The sequence below is a fragment of the Phyllobates terribilis genome, unplaced genomic scaffold, assembly GCF_046119375.1.
Source record: "Phyllobates terribilis strain yellow unplaced genomic scaffold, ASM4611937v1 Scaffold_3__8_contigs__length_932513732, whole genome shotgun sequence".
Taxonomy (NCBI): Eukaryota; Metazoa; Chordata; class Amphibia; order Anura; family Dendrobatidae; genus Phyllobates; species Phyllobates terribilis.
In genome coordinates this window covers 27301990-27317465 of record NW_027362763.1, presented here as the reverse complement: position 1 = coordinate 27317465, position 15476 = coordinate 27301990, and the positions used below count along the sequence as shown (strand labels likewise).

General features: G+C 46.4%; 1 protein-coding gene across 1 annotated transcript in view; it reads left to right on the top strand.

Annotated features, from left to right (window-relative positions):
- The window catches only part of RAB10 (RAB10, member RAS oncogene family), a 33532-nt gene extending 20185 nt beyond the window's left edge, over positions 1-13347 (top strand). Inside the window, exons 4-6 of the mRNA XM_073673786.1 lie at positions 1042-1131; positions 1932-2033; positions 12576-13347. Coding sequence (XP_073529887.1) covers positions 1042-1131; positions 1932-2033; positions 12576-12659 — 276 coding nt within the window. The 3' untranslated portion in view covers positions 12660-13347. The remainder of the gene's footprint in view (positions 1-1041; positions 1132-1931; positions 2034-12575) is intronic.
- The last annotated feature ends 2129 nt before the right edge of the window (positions 13348-15476 follow it).

Sequence of the window (15476 nt, the reverse complement as noted above, 5' to 3'; positions counted from 1 at the left end):
GTCGCTTATCTCTTTTCCTCTTCCCTGGCCTGCACGCTGCTCTGTTCACTGGTCTTCCCCGGCTCGTCGCTCATCCCTTTCCCTCTTCCGCCGGTTGTGCAATGCTCTGCGGTGAGGAATGCTCGGAGCGATGAGTAATCCTGGGAGTGACCATCCTGCAGCCGCCTGTCATCTGCAGTGACAGCCGGCTCTGCTGCCCCCTGCTGGCAGTAGGCAGGGTGTGCAGGCCGGGCGTTTGGCTGCGAGTCGCGTCTTGCTATCGGGATAAGATTTGAGTCACTCGGCCTCCTCCGTGTCTCAGGATAAAGCTGCGCCTCTTAAAGGGCCACTGCCCTGCACTTTCATTTCCTGTAAGCCGGCACTGATTCTGGGTGATTGTCTGGTAGTGAGGCCGGGGTGACTCGTGTGCTGCATCGTGGTCTCCTTCACCCTCCAGAGCTGTCATTCTCCTCTGGACACAGATACTCCGCGGTGTCGTCATCTGTTCCATATCTGGATGGCTGCCGAGTCCCAGAATAGCCCCCGTGTGTCCGTGTCTGCCCCCCGTATGTCCGTGTACGCCCACCCCCGCCTCGTGTGTGCTCCAGCGGGGGCTACCCAGCACTACGGCCTGGGGAATCACCAGACCCCGTACACGGGAGCGCCTGGAGATCCTGCGGTGTCGCCGGCCGTCCTTACACTTCACCATTTCTCTGCTGCTTTCTTGTGAACGTTCCCCGCTGACCTCTGAACCTGTCCTGACCTTATGGGACGTGGGGACGTCTTCCTCGCAGTATGAGGATCCTTACACTTTTTCCATTAGACTGACACATTGTAACGACCTCGCCCTGTAAGCCTGCACTGGATGCAGCTGTGACAGATCCTCAGCTGTGGAGCATTACTGAGCTCGTCCCGTGCAGGATCTCCGCTTACAGTCAGTGGAATAGTATTAGGAATAGTCCTGTCCTGGCAGCCGACACCTGACTGTAAGAGGCACACAGTCCCGGCCCCCACTGCTGCGGTGGTCGAGGTCCGTTAAACCCTTCTGCTTTCCTCTCGCAGCATGCCAACGAAGACGTGGAGCGGATGCTGCTAGGAAACAAGTGCGACATGGAGGACAAGCGAGTGGTGCCCAAAGCGAAAGGAGAGCAGGTAACGTGGCGGTGACTGGGCAGGGACCAGTGCTACGGGCCGGGGTACACTGCGGGGGTGTCTGGCACGGGCCGGGGTACACTGCGGGGGTGTCTGGCACGGGCCGGGGTACACTGCGGGGGTGTCTGGCACGGGCCGGGGTACACTACGGGGGTGTCTGGCACGGGCCGGGGGACGCTGCGGGGGTGTCTGGCACGGGCCGGGGTACGCTGCTGGGTTGTCTGGCACGGGCCGGGGGACGCTGCGGGGGTGTCTGGCACGGGCCGGGGGACGCTGCGGGGGTGTCTGGCACGGGCCGGGGTACGCTTCGGGGGTGTCTGGCACGGGCCGGGGTACGCTGCGGGGGTGTCTTGGGCCCGGGGGTCCGTGATGCTGCTGTGACATCGCTGCACAGGCCTGGCTCCATGCGCAGCTCCTGCCACTACAGCCCCCATCATGCCCTGGCGGCAGCTGTCTGTGTCCTGCCGTTGGGGGGCCGCGTGCAGCCGTATACATAGCTGTGTAAACGCTATAACATAAGCCTGTGCAGCGGCGCCGCATCGCTCCTGTATGTTTACAGCTCCGGGCGCCGGCACCACAAGGACCAACATCCGTCACCTAAACATCCGACATGTAACAATCCACAGCTGCACATCCTCAACATGTGCTCCACTCACATCCAGAGCTGCGTGCGCACTGCAGCCCCCACATCACACCTGTGCTCTCCTAAGGAGCCAGCAGAGTTATGAGCGCAGCTCTGGATGTGACGCCTGCTGACGGCACCGAGTAACCTGATCTGTGACTTTCATCCTTTCTTACAGATCGCTCGAGAACACGGAATTAGGTTTTTTGAGACAAGTGCGAAATCAAACATAAACATTGAGAAGGCATTCCTCACGTTAGCGGAAGACATACTCCGAAAGGTAAAGCATGGCGGACAGCCTCAAGATGGCGGCCCGGGCTATGTACTAATGAAGAAAATACCCATGTAGTCAAGCGTAGCTCTGGAGTATAATACAGGATGTAACTCAGGATCAGTAATGTAATGTATGTACACAGTGACTCCACCAGCAGAATAGTGAGTGCAGCTCTGGAGTATAATACAGGATGTAACTCAGGATCAGTAATGTAATGTATGTACACAGTGACTGCACCAGCAGAATAGTGAGTGCAGCTCTGGAGTATAATACAGGATGTAACTCAGGATCAGTAATGTAATGTATGTACACAGTGACTGCACCAGCAGAATAGTGAGTGCAGCTCTGGAGTATAATACAGGATGTAACTCAGGATCAGTAATGTAATGTATGTACACAGTGACTGCACCAGCAGAATAGTGAGTGCAGCTCTGGAGTATAATACAGGAGGTAACTCAGGATCAGTAATGTAATGTATGTACACAGTGACTGCACCAGCAGAATAGTGAGTGCAGCTCTGGAGTATAATACAGGAGGTAACTCAGGATCAGTAATGTAATGTATGTGCACAGTGACTGCACCAGCAGAATAGTGAGTGCAGCTCTGGAGTATAATACAGGAGGTAACTCAGGATCAGTAATGTATGTGCACAGTGACTGCACCAGCAGAATAGTGAGTGCAGCTCTGGAGTATAATACAGGAGGTAACTCAGGATCAGTAATGTAATGTAATGTATGTACACAGTGACTGCACCAGGAGAATAGTGAGTGCAGCTCTGGAGTATAAAACAGGATGTAACTCAGGATCAGTAATGTAATGTATGTACACAGTGACTGCACCAGCAGAATAGTGAGTGCAGCTCTGGAGTATAAAACAGGATGTAACTCAGGATCAGTAATGTAATGTAATGTATGTACACAGTGACTGCACCAGCAGAATAGTGAGTGCAGCTCTGGAGTATAATATAGGATGTAACTCAGGATCAGTAATGTAATGTATGTACACAGTGACTGCACCAGCAGAATAGTGAGTGCAGCTCTGGAGTATAATACAGGAGGTAACTCAGGATCAGTAATGTAATGTATGTACACAGTGACTCCACCAGCAGAATAGTGAGTGCAGCTCTGGAGTATAATACAGGATGTAACTCAGGATCAGTAATGTAATGTATGTACACAGTGACTGCACCAGCAGAATAGTGAGTGCAGCTCTGGAGTATAATACAGCATATAACTCAGGATCAGTAATGTAATGTATGTACACAGTGACTGCACCAGCAGAATAGTGAGTGCAGCTCTGGAGTATAATACAGGATGTAACTCAGGATCAGTAATGTAATGTATGTACACAGTGACTGCACCAGCAGAATAGTGAGTGCAGCTCTGGAGTATAATACAGAATGTAACTCAGGATCAGTAATGTAATGTATGTACACAGTGACTGCACCAGCAGAATAGTGAGTGCAGCTCTGGAGGATAATACAGGATGTAACTCAGGATCAGTAATGTAATGTATGTACACAGTGACTCCACCAGCAGAATAGTGAGTGCAGCTCTGGAGTATAATACAGGATGTAACTCAGGATCAGTAATGTAATGTATGTACACAGTGACTGCACCAGCAGAACAGTGAGTGCAGCTCTGGAGTATAATACAGGATGTAACTCAGGATCAGTAATGTAATGTATGTACACAGTGACTCCACCAGCAGAATAGTGAGTGCAGCTCTGGAGTATAATACAGGATGTAACTCAGGATCAGTAATGTAATGTATGTACACAGTGACTGCACCAGCAGAACAGTGAGTGCAGCTCTGGAGTATAATACAGGATGTAACTCAGGATCAGTAATGTATGTACACAGTGACTGTACCAGCCGAATAGTGAGTGCAGCTCTGGAGTATAATACAGGAGGTAACTCAGGATCAGTAATGTAATGTATGTACACAGTGACTGCACCAGCAGAATAGTGAGTGCAGCTCTGGAGTATAATGCAGGATGTAACTCAGGATCAGTAATGTAATGTATGTACACAGTGACTGCACCAGCAGAATAGTGAGTGCTGCTCTGGAGTATAATACAGGATGTAACTCAGGATCAGTAATGTAATGTATGTACACAGTGACTGCACCAGCAGAATAGTGAGTGCAGCTCTGGAGTATAATACAGGAGGTAACTCAGGATCAGTAATGTATGTACACAGTGACTGCACCAGCAGAATAGTGAGTGCAGCTCTGGAGTATAATACAGGAGGTAACTCAGGATCAGTAATGTATGTACACAGTGACTGTACCAGCCGAATAGTGAGTGCAGCTCTGGAGTATAATACAGGATGTAACTCAGGATCAGTAATGTAATGTATGTACACAGTGACTGCACCAGCAGAATAATGAGTGCAGCTCTGGAGTATAATACAGCATATAACTCAGGATCAGTAATGTAATGTATGTACACAGTGACTGCACCAGCAGAATAGTGAGTGCAGCTCTGGAGTATAATACAGGATATAACTCAGGATCAGTAATGTAATGTATGTACACAGTGACTGCACCAGCAAAACAGTGAGTGCAGCTCTGGGGTATAATACAGGAGGTAACTCAGGATCAGTAATGTAATGTATGTACACAGTGACTGCACCAGCAGAATAGTGAGTGCAGCTCTGGAGTATAATACAGGATGTAACTCAGGATCAGTAATGTAATGTATGTACACAGTGACTGTACCAGCCGAATAGTGAGTGCAGCTCTGGAGTATAATACAGGATATAACTCAGGATCAGTAATGTAATGTATGTACACAGTGACTCCACCAGCAGAATAGTGAGTGCAGCTCTGGAGTATAATACAGGAGGTAACTCAGGATCAGTAATGTATGTACACAGTGACTGCACCAGCAGAATAGTGAGTGCAGCTCTGGAGTATAATACAGGATGTAACTCAGGATCAGTAATGTAATGTATGTACACAGTGACTGCACCAGCAGAACAGTGAGTGCAGCTCTCGAGTATAATACAGGATGTAACTCAGGATCAGTAATGTAATGTATGTACACAGTGACTGTACCAGCCGAATAGTGAGTGCAGCTCTGGAGTATAATACAGGAGGTAACTCAGGATCAGTAATGTATGTACACAGTGACTGCACCAGCAGAATAGTGAGTGCAGCTCTGGAGTATAATACAGGAGGTAACTCAGGATCAGTAATGTATGTACACAGTGACTGCACCAGCAGAATAGTGAGTGCAGCTCTGGAGTATAATACAGGAGGTAACTCAGGATCAGTAATGTATGTACACAGTGACTGCACCAGCAGAATAGTGAGTGCAGCTCTGGAGTATAATACAGGATGTAACTCAGGATCAGTAATGTAATATATGTACACAGTGACTGCACCAGCAGAATAGTGAGTGCAGCTCTGGAGTATAATACAGGATGTAACTCCGGATCAGTAATGTAATGTATGTACACAGTGACTGCACCAGCAGAATAGTGCGTGCAGCTCTGGAGTATAATACAGGATGTAACTCAGGATCAGTAATGTAATATATGTACACAGTGACTGCACCAGCAGAATAGTGAGTGCAGCTCTGGAGTATAATACAGGATGTAACTCAGGATCAGTAATGTAATGTATGTACACAGTGACTCCACCAGCAGAATAGTGAGTGCAGCTCTGGAGTATAATACAGGATGTAACTCAGGATCAGTAATGTAATGTATGTACACAGTGACTGCACCAGCAGAACAGTGAGTGCAGCTCTGGAGTATAATACAGGATGTAACTCAGGATCAGTAATGTATGTACACAGTGACTGTACCAGCCGAATAGTGAGTGCAGCTCTGGAGTATAATACAGGAGGTAACTCAGGATCAGTAATGTAATGTATGTACACAGTGACTGCACCAGCAGAATAGTGAGTGCAGCTCTGGAGTATAATGCAGGATGTAACTCAGGATCAGTAATGTAATGTATGTACACAGTGACTGCACCAGCAAAACAGTGAGTGCAGCTCTGGAGTATAATGCAGGATGTAACTCAGGATCAGTAATGTAATGTATGTACACAGTGACTGCACCAGCAGAATAGTGAGTGCTGCTCTGGAGTATAATACAGGATGTAACTCAGGATCAGTAATGTAATGTATGTACACAGTGACTGCACCAGCAGAATAGTGAGTGCAGCTCTGGAGTATAATACAGGAGGTAACTCAGGATCAGTAATGTATGTACACAGTGACTGCACCAGCAGAATAGTGAGTGCAGCTCTGGAGTATAATACAGGAGGTAACTCAGGATCAGTAATGTATGTACACAGTGACTGCACCAGCAAAACAGTGAGTGCAGCTCTGGGGTATAATACAGGAGGTAACTCAGGATCAGTAATGTAATGTATGTACACAGTGACTGCACCAGCAGAATAGTGAGTGCAGCTCTGGAGTATAATACAGGATGTAACTCGGGATCAGTAATGTAATGTATGTACACAGTGACTGCACCAGCAGAATAGTGAGTGCAGCTCTGGAGTATAATACAGGATGTAACTCAGGATCAGTAATGTAATGTATGTACACAGTGACTGCACCAGCAGAACAGTGAGTGCAGCTCTCGAGTATAATACAGGATGTAACTCAGGATCAGTAATGTAATGTATGTACACAGTGACTGTACCAGCCGAATAGTGAGTGCAGCTCTGGAGTATAATACAGGAGGTAACTCAGGATCAGTAATGTATGTACACAGTGACTGCACCAGCAGAATAGTGAGTGCAGCTCTGGAGTATAATACAGGAGGTAACTCAGGATCAGTAATGTATGTACACAGTGACTGCACCAGCAGAATAGTGAGTGCAGCTCTGGAGTATAATACAGGAGGTAACTCCGGATCAGTAATGTATGTACACAGTGACTACACCAGCAGAATAGTGAGTGCAGCTCTGGAGTATAATACAGGAGGTAACTCAGGATCAGTAATGTAATGTATGTACACAGTGACTGCACCAGCAGAATAGTGAGTGCAGCTCTGGAGTATAATACAGGATGTAACTCAGGATCAGTAATGTATGTACACAGTGACTGCACCAGCAGAATAGTGAGTGCAGCTCTGGAGTATAATACAGGATGTAACTCAGGATCAGTAATGTAATATATGTACACAGTGACTGCACCAGCAGAATAGTGAGTGCAGCTCTGGAGTATAATACAGGATGTAACTCAGGATCAGTAATGTAATATATGTACACAGTGACTGCACCAGCAGAATAGTGAGTGCAGCTCTGGAGTATAATACAGGAGGTAACTCAGGATCAGTAATGTAATGTATGTACACAGTGACTGCACCAGCAGAATAGTGAGTGCAGCTCTGGAGTATAATACAGGATGTAACTCAGGATCAGTAATGTAATATATGTACACAGTGACTGCACCAGCAGAATAGTGAGTGCAGCTCTGGAGTATAATACAGGATGTAACTCAGGATCAGTAATGTAATGTATGTACACAGTGACTGTACCAGCCGAATAGTGAGTGCAGCTCTGGAGTATAATACAGGATGTAACTCAGGATCAGTAATGTAATGTATGTACACAGTGACTGTACCAGCCGAATAGTGAGTGCAGCTCTGGAGTATAATACAGGAGGTAACTCAGGATCAGTAATGTAATGTATGTACACAGTGACTGCACCAGCAGAATAGTGAGTGCAGCTCTGGAGTATAATACAGGAGGTAACTCAGGATCAGTAATGTATGTACACAGTGACTGCACCAGCAGAATAGTGAGTGCTGCTCTGGAGTATAATACAGGATGTAACTCAGGATCAGTAATGTAATATATGTACACAGTGACTGCACTAGCAGAATAGTGAGTGCAGCTCTGGAGTATAATACAGGATGTAACTCAGGATCAGTAATGTATGTACACAGTGACTGTACCAGCCGAATAGTGAGTGCAGCTCTGGAGAATAATACAGGAGGTAACTCAGGATCAGTAATGTAATGTATGTACACAGTGACTGCACCAGCAGAATAGTGAGTGCAGCTCTGGAGTATAATACAGGATATAACTCAGGATCAGTAATGTAATGTATGTACACAATGACTGCACCAGCAGAATAGTGAGTGCAGCTCTGGAGTATAATACAGGAGGTAACTCAGGATCAGTAATGTAATGTATGTACACAGTGACTGCACCAGCAGAATAGTGAGTGCAGCTCTGGAGTATAATACAGCATATAACTCAGGATCAGTAATGTAATGTATGTACACAGTGACTGCACCAGCAGAATAGTGAGTGCAGCTCTGGAGTATAATACAGGAGGTAACTCAGGATCAGTAATGTATGTACACAGTGACTGCACCAGCAGAATAGTGAGTGCAGCTCTGGAGTATAATACAGGAGGTAACTCAGGATCAGTAATGTATGTACACAGTGACTGCACCAGCAGAATAGTGAGTGCAGCTCTGGAGTATAATACAGGAGGTAACTCAGGATCAGTAATGTATGTACACAGTGACTGCACCAGCAGAATAGTGAGTGCAGCTCTGGAGTATAATACAGGAGGTAACTCAGGATCAGTAATGTATGTACACAGTGACTGCACCAGCAGAATAGTGAGTGCAGCTCTGGAGTATAATACAGGATGTAACTCAGGATCAGTAATGTAATATATGTACACAGTGACTGCACCAGCAGAATAGTGAGTGCAGCTCTGGAGTATAATACAGGATGTAACTCCGGATCAGTAATGTAATGTATGTACACAGTGACTGCACCAGCAGAATAGTGCGTGCAGCTCTGGAGTATAATACAGGATGTAACTCAGGATCAGTAATGTAATATATGTACACAGTGACTGCACCAGCAGAATAGTGAGTGCAGCTCTGGAGTATAATACAGGATGTAACTCAGGATCAGTAATGTAATGTATGTACACAGTGACTCCACCAGCAGAATAGTGAGTGCAGCTCTGGAGTATAATACAGGATGTAACTCAGGATCAGTAATGTAATGTATGTACACAGTGACTGCACCAGCAGAACAGTGAGTGCAGCTCTGGAGTATAATACAGGATGTAACTCAGGATCAGTAATGTAATGTATGTACACAGTGACTGCACCAGCAGAATAGTGAGTGCAGCTCTGGAGTATAATACAGGAGGTAACTCGGGATCAGTAATGTAATGTATGTACACAGTGACTGCACCAGCAGAATAGTGAGTGCAGCTCTGGAGTATAATGCAGGATGTAACTCAGGATCAGTAATGTAATGTATGTACACAGTGACTGCACCAGCAAAACAGTGAGTGCAGCTCTGGAGTATAATGCAGGATGTAACTCAGGATCAGTAATGTAATGTATGTACACAGTGACTGCACCAGCAGAATAGTGAGTGCTGCTCTGGAGTATAATACAGGATGTAACTCAGGATCAGTAATGTAATGTATGTACACAGTGACTGCACCAGCAGAATAGTGAGTGCAGCTCTGGAGTATAATACAGGAGGTAACTCAGGATCAGTAATGTATGTACACAGTGACTGCACCAGCAGAATAGTGAGTGCAGCTCTGGAGTATAATACAGGAGGTAACTCAGGATCAGTAATGTATGTACACAGTGACTGCACCAGCAAAACAGTGAGTGCAGCTCTGGGGTATAATACAGGAGGTAACTCAGGATCAGTAATGTAATGTATGTACACAGTGACTGCACCAGCAGAATAGTGAGTGCAGCTCTGGAGTATAATACAGGATGTAACTCGGGATCAGTAATGTAATGTATGTACACAGTGACTGCACCAGCAGAATAGTGAGTGCAGCTCTGGAGTATAATACAGGATGTAACTCAGGATCAGTAATGTAATGTATGTACACAGTGACTGCACCAGCAGAACAGTGAGTGCAGCTCTCGAGTATAATACAGGATGTAACTCAGGATCAGTAATGTAATGTATGTACACAGTGACTGTACCAGCCGAATAGTGAGTGCAGCTCTGGAGTATAATACAGGAGGTAACTCAGGATCAGTAATGTATGTACACAGTGACTGCACCAGCAGAATAGTGAGTGCAGCTCTGGAGTATAATACAGGAGGTAACTCAGGATCAGTAATGTATGTACACAGTGACTGCACCAGCAGAATAGTGAGTGCAGCTCTGGAGTATAATACAGGAGGTAACTCAGGATCAGTAATGTATGTACACAGTGACTACACCAGCAGAATAGTGAGTGCAGCTCTGGAGTATAATACAGGAGGTAACTCAGGATCAGTAATGTAATGTATGTACACAGTGACTGCACCAGCAGAATAGTGAGTGCAGCTCTGGAGTATAATACAGGATGTAACTCAGGATCAGTAATGTATGTACACAGTGACTGCACCAGCAGAATAGTGAGTGCAGCTCTGGAGTATAATACAGGATGTAACTCAGGATCAGTAATGTAATATATGTACACAGTGACTGCACCAGCAGAATAGTGAGTGCAGCTCTGGAGTATAATACAGGAGGTAACTCAGGATCAGTAATGTAATGTATGTACACAGTGACTGCACCAGCAGAATAGTGAGTGCAGCTCTGGAGTATAATACAGGATGTAACTCAGGATCAGTAATGTAATATATGTACACAGTGACTGCACCAGCAGAATAGTGAGTGCAGCTCTGGAGTATAATACAGGATGTAACTCAGGATCAGTAATGTAATGTATGTACACAGTGACTGTACCAGCCGAATAGTGAGTGCAGCTCTGGAGTATAATACAGGATGTAACTCAGGATCAGTAATGTAATGTATGTACACAGTGACTGTACCAGCCGAATAGTGAGTGCAGCTCTGGAGTATAATACAGGAGGTAACTCAGGATCAGTAATGTAATGTATGTACACAGTGACTGCACCAGCAGAATAGTGAGTGCAGCTCTGGAGTATAATACAGGAGGTAACTCAGGATCAGTAATGTATGTACACAGTGACTGCACCAGCAGAATAGTGAGTGCTGCTCTGGAGTATAATACAGGATGTAACTCAGGATCAGTAATGTAATATATGTACACAGTGACTGCACCAGCAGAATAGTGAGTGCAGCTCTGGAGTATAATACAGGATGTAACTCAGGATCAGTAATGTATGTACACAGTGACTGTACCAGCCGAATAGTGAGTGCAGCTCTGGAGAATAATACAGGAGGTAACTCAGGATCAGTAATGTAATGTATGTACACAGTGACTGCACCAGCAGAATAGTGAGTGCAGCTCTGGAGTATAATACAGGAGGTAACTCAGGATCAGTAATGTAATGTATGTACACAGTGACTGCACCAGAAGAATAGTGAGTGCAGCTCTGGAGTATAATACAGGAGGTAACTCAGGATCAGTAATGTAATGTATGTACACAGTGACTGCACCAGCAGAATAGTGAGTGCAGCTCTGGAGTATAATACAGGATGTAACTCAGGATCAGTAATGTAATGTATGTACACAGTGACTGCACCAGCAGAATAGTGAGTGCAGCTCTGGAGTATAATACAGGAGGTAACTCAGGATCAGTAATGTATGTACACAGTGACTGCACCAGCAGAATAGTGAGTGCAGCTCTGGAGTATAATACAGGAGGTAACTCAGGATCAGTAATGTAATGTATGTACACAGTGACTGCACCAGCAGAATAGTGAGTGCAGCTCTGGAGTATAATACAGGATGTAACTCAGGATCAGTAATGTATGTACACAGTGACTGCACCAGCAGAATAGTGAGTGCAGCTCTGGAGTATAATACAGGAGGTAACTCAGGATCAGTAATGTAATGTATGTACACAGTGACTGCACCAGCAGAATAGTAAGTGCAGCTCTGGAGTATAATACAGCATATAACTCAGGATCAGTAATGTATGTACACAGTGACTGCACCAGCAGAATAGTGAGTGCAGCTCTGGAGTATAATACAGGATGTAACTCAGGATCAGTAATGTAATGTATGTACACAGTGACTGCACCAGCAGAATAGTGAGTGCAGCTCTGGAGTATAATACAGGATGTAACTCAGGATCAGTAATGTAATGTATGTACACAGTGACTGCACCAGCAAAACAGTGAGTGCAGCTCTGGGGTATAATACAGGAGGTAACTCAGGATCAGTAATGTAATGTATGTACACAGTGACTGCACCAGCAGAATAGTGAGTGCAGCTCTGGAGAATAATACAGGAGGTAACTCTGGATCAGTAATGTAATGTAATTTATGTACACAGTGACTGCACCAGCAGAATAGTGAGTGCAGCTCTGGAGTATAATAGAGGATGTAACTCAGGAACAGTAATGTATGTACACAGTGAGTGCACCAGCAGAATAGTGAGTGCAGCTCTGGAGTATAATACAGAATGTAACTCAGGATCAATAATGTAATGTATGTATATAGTGAGTGCAGCTCTGGAGTATAATACAGAATGTAACTCAGGATCAATAATGTAATGTATGTATATAGTGAGTGCAGCTCTGGAGTACAGTACTGTGATGGCAGCTCCTCTGGACCCGGCGGTCTGTAATGGCGGCGTCTCTTGTCTTTCAGACTCCAGTGAAAGAACCCAACAGTGAGAATGTAGATATCAGCAGCGGTGGAGGCGTCACAGGCTGGAAGAGCAAATGTTGTTGAGTCTTTACTTTGCGCCGTTCAGTCACTGCCCCTCCTCACCCTCCTCGCCCTCCTCACCCTCCTCGCCTACCGTCCCCCTCGCAGCATAAACCACTTCCCCCTGACGCCCCCCATCCTTCCTCCTCTCCATTAACCCTTCCCCTACGGATGTCCGCTCCTCTAACTCCCATCTATACGAGTGCTTGCCGGTATCTCACCTTTCTCAGAACAGCCGGATGATGACGCGTCGCCCCAGCAGAGCTCAGTGAGATCATGTGTATGACATATATATCATGTTAATGCTCCTGCCCCCCTCCCCCACACCCCAGCCCCCTCACTACATTTTGTTGTACCCGCTGACCCTCCCGACCTCTTTTCCTCTTTGTTCTGTTTTCACTGAAAAGAAAAAAAAAATGTGCGAGATGAAAACGCGTGCGGCAAATTCTGCTCTGCTGTTCTGGATAAACGATGTACCACAATAAAAGATAGAATGAATCACTAATCTGTATCCATAATGGAGGGGAAGGGGAGGGCCGGGGGCTGTGGACCCCCGCTAACACCCGCAGGTCTGCCCTCAGATCTGCAATGTTTGCCTTTTTTCTTATTTGTTTTCTTTTTGTTATGGTTTTTTGGGGGAGGGTTTGTTGTATATGAGCTGTACACAAATGGCTGCTGTAACCTGAATCTGCAAATATATCACTCAATATCAGCCACGATTGCTTCATTTATTTGAGACGCTTGGAATGTAAGATATGGTCTCCCAAAGCCAACTATGTGATTATCTGCAGCCACCACTAGGAGGAGCTCCCTGTATACAGAGATACATAAGATCCTGTCTGCAACCACCACTAGGGGGAGCTCCCTGTATACAGAGATACATGATAAGATCCTGTCTGCAGCCACCACTAGGGGGAGCTCCCTGTATACAGAGATACATGATAAGAACCTGTCTGCAGCCACCACTAGGGGGAGCTCCCTGTATACAGAGATACATGATAAGATCCTGTCTGCAGCCACCACTAGGGGGAGCTCCCTGTATACAGAGATACATGATAAGATCCTGTCTGCAGCCACCACTAGGGGGAGCTCCCTGTATACAGAGATACATGATAAGAACCTGTCTGCAGCCACCACTAGGGGGAGCTCCCTGTATACAGAGATACATGATAAGATCCTGTCTGCAGCCACCACTAGGGGGAGCTCCCTGTATACAGAGATACATGATAAGATCCTGTCTGCAGCCACCACTAGGGGGAGCTCCCTGCATACAGAGATACATAAGATCCTGTCTGCAACCACCACTAGGGGGTGCTCCCTGTATACAGAGATACATGATAAGATTCTGTCTGCAGCCACCACTAGGGGGAGCTTCCTGTATACAGAGATACATGATCAGATTCTGTCTGCAGCCACCACTAGGGGAGCTCTCTGTATACAGAGATACATGATAAGATCCTGTCTGCAGCCACCACTAGGGGGAGCTCCCTGTATACAGAGATACATGATAAGAACCTGTCTGCAGCCACCACTAGGGGGAGCTCCCTGTATACAGAGATACATAAGATCCTGTCTGCAACCACCACTAGGGGGAGCTCCCTGTATACAGAGATACATGATAAGATTCTGTCTGCAGCCACCACTAGAGGGAGCTCCCTGTATACAGAGATACATGATAAGATCCTGTCTGCAGTCACCACTAGGGGGAACTCCCTGTATACAGAGATACATGATAAGATCCTGTCTGCAGCCACCACTAGGGGGAGCTCCCTGTATACAGAGATACATGATAAGAACCTGTCTGCAGCCACCACTAGGGGGAGCTCCCTGTATACAGAGATACATGATAAGATCCTGTCTGCAGCCACCACTAGGGGGAGCTCCCTGTATACAGAGATACATGATAGGATCCTGTCTGCAGTCACCACTAGCGGGAGCTCCCTGTATACAGAGATACATGATAAGATTCTGTCTGCAGCCACCACTAGGGGGAGCTCTCTGTATACAGAGATACATGAGAAGATCCGGTCTGCAGCCACCACTAGGAGGAGCTCCCTGTTTACAGAGATACATAAGATCCTGTCTGCAGTCACCACTAGGGGGAGCTCCCTGTATACAGAGATACATGATAAGATCCTGTCTGCAGTCACCACTAGGGGGAACTCGCTGTATACAGAGATGCATGATAAGATCCTGTCTGCAGCCACCACTAGGGGGAGCTTCCTGTATACAGAGATACATGATCAGATTCTGTCTGCAGCCACCACTAGGGGGAGCTCCCTGTATACAGTGATGCATGATAATATTCTGTCTGCAGCCACCACTAGGAGGAGCTCCCTGTATACAGAGATACATGATAAGATCCTGTCTGCAGCCACCACTAGGGGGAGCTCCCTGTATACAGAGATACATGATAATATCCCGTCTGCAGCCACCACTAGGAGGAGCTCCCTGTTTACAGAGATACATGATAAGATCCTGTCTGCTGTCACCACTAGGGGGAGCTCACTGTATACAGAGATACATGATAACATCCTGTCTGCAGCCACCACTAGGGGGAGCTCCCTGTATACAGAGATACATGATAAGATCCTGTCTGCAGTCACCACTAGGGGGAGCTCCCTGTATACAGAGATACATGATAAGATCCTGTCTGCAGCCACCACTAGGGGGAGCTCCCTGTATACAGAGATACATGATAAGATCCTGTCTCTAGCCACCACTGGGGGAGCTCCCTGTATACAGAGATACATAAGATCCTGTCTGCAGTCACCACTAGGGGGAGCTCCCTGTATACAGAGATACATGATAAGATCCTGTCTGCAGTCACCACTAGGGGGA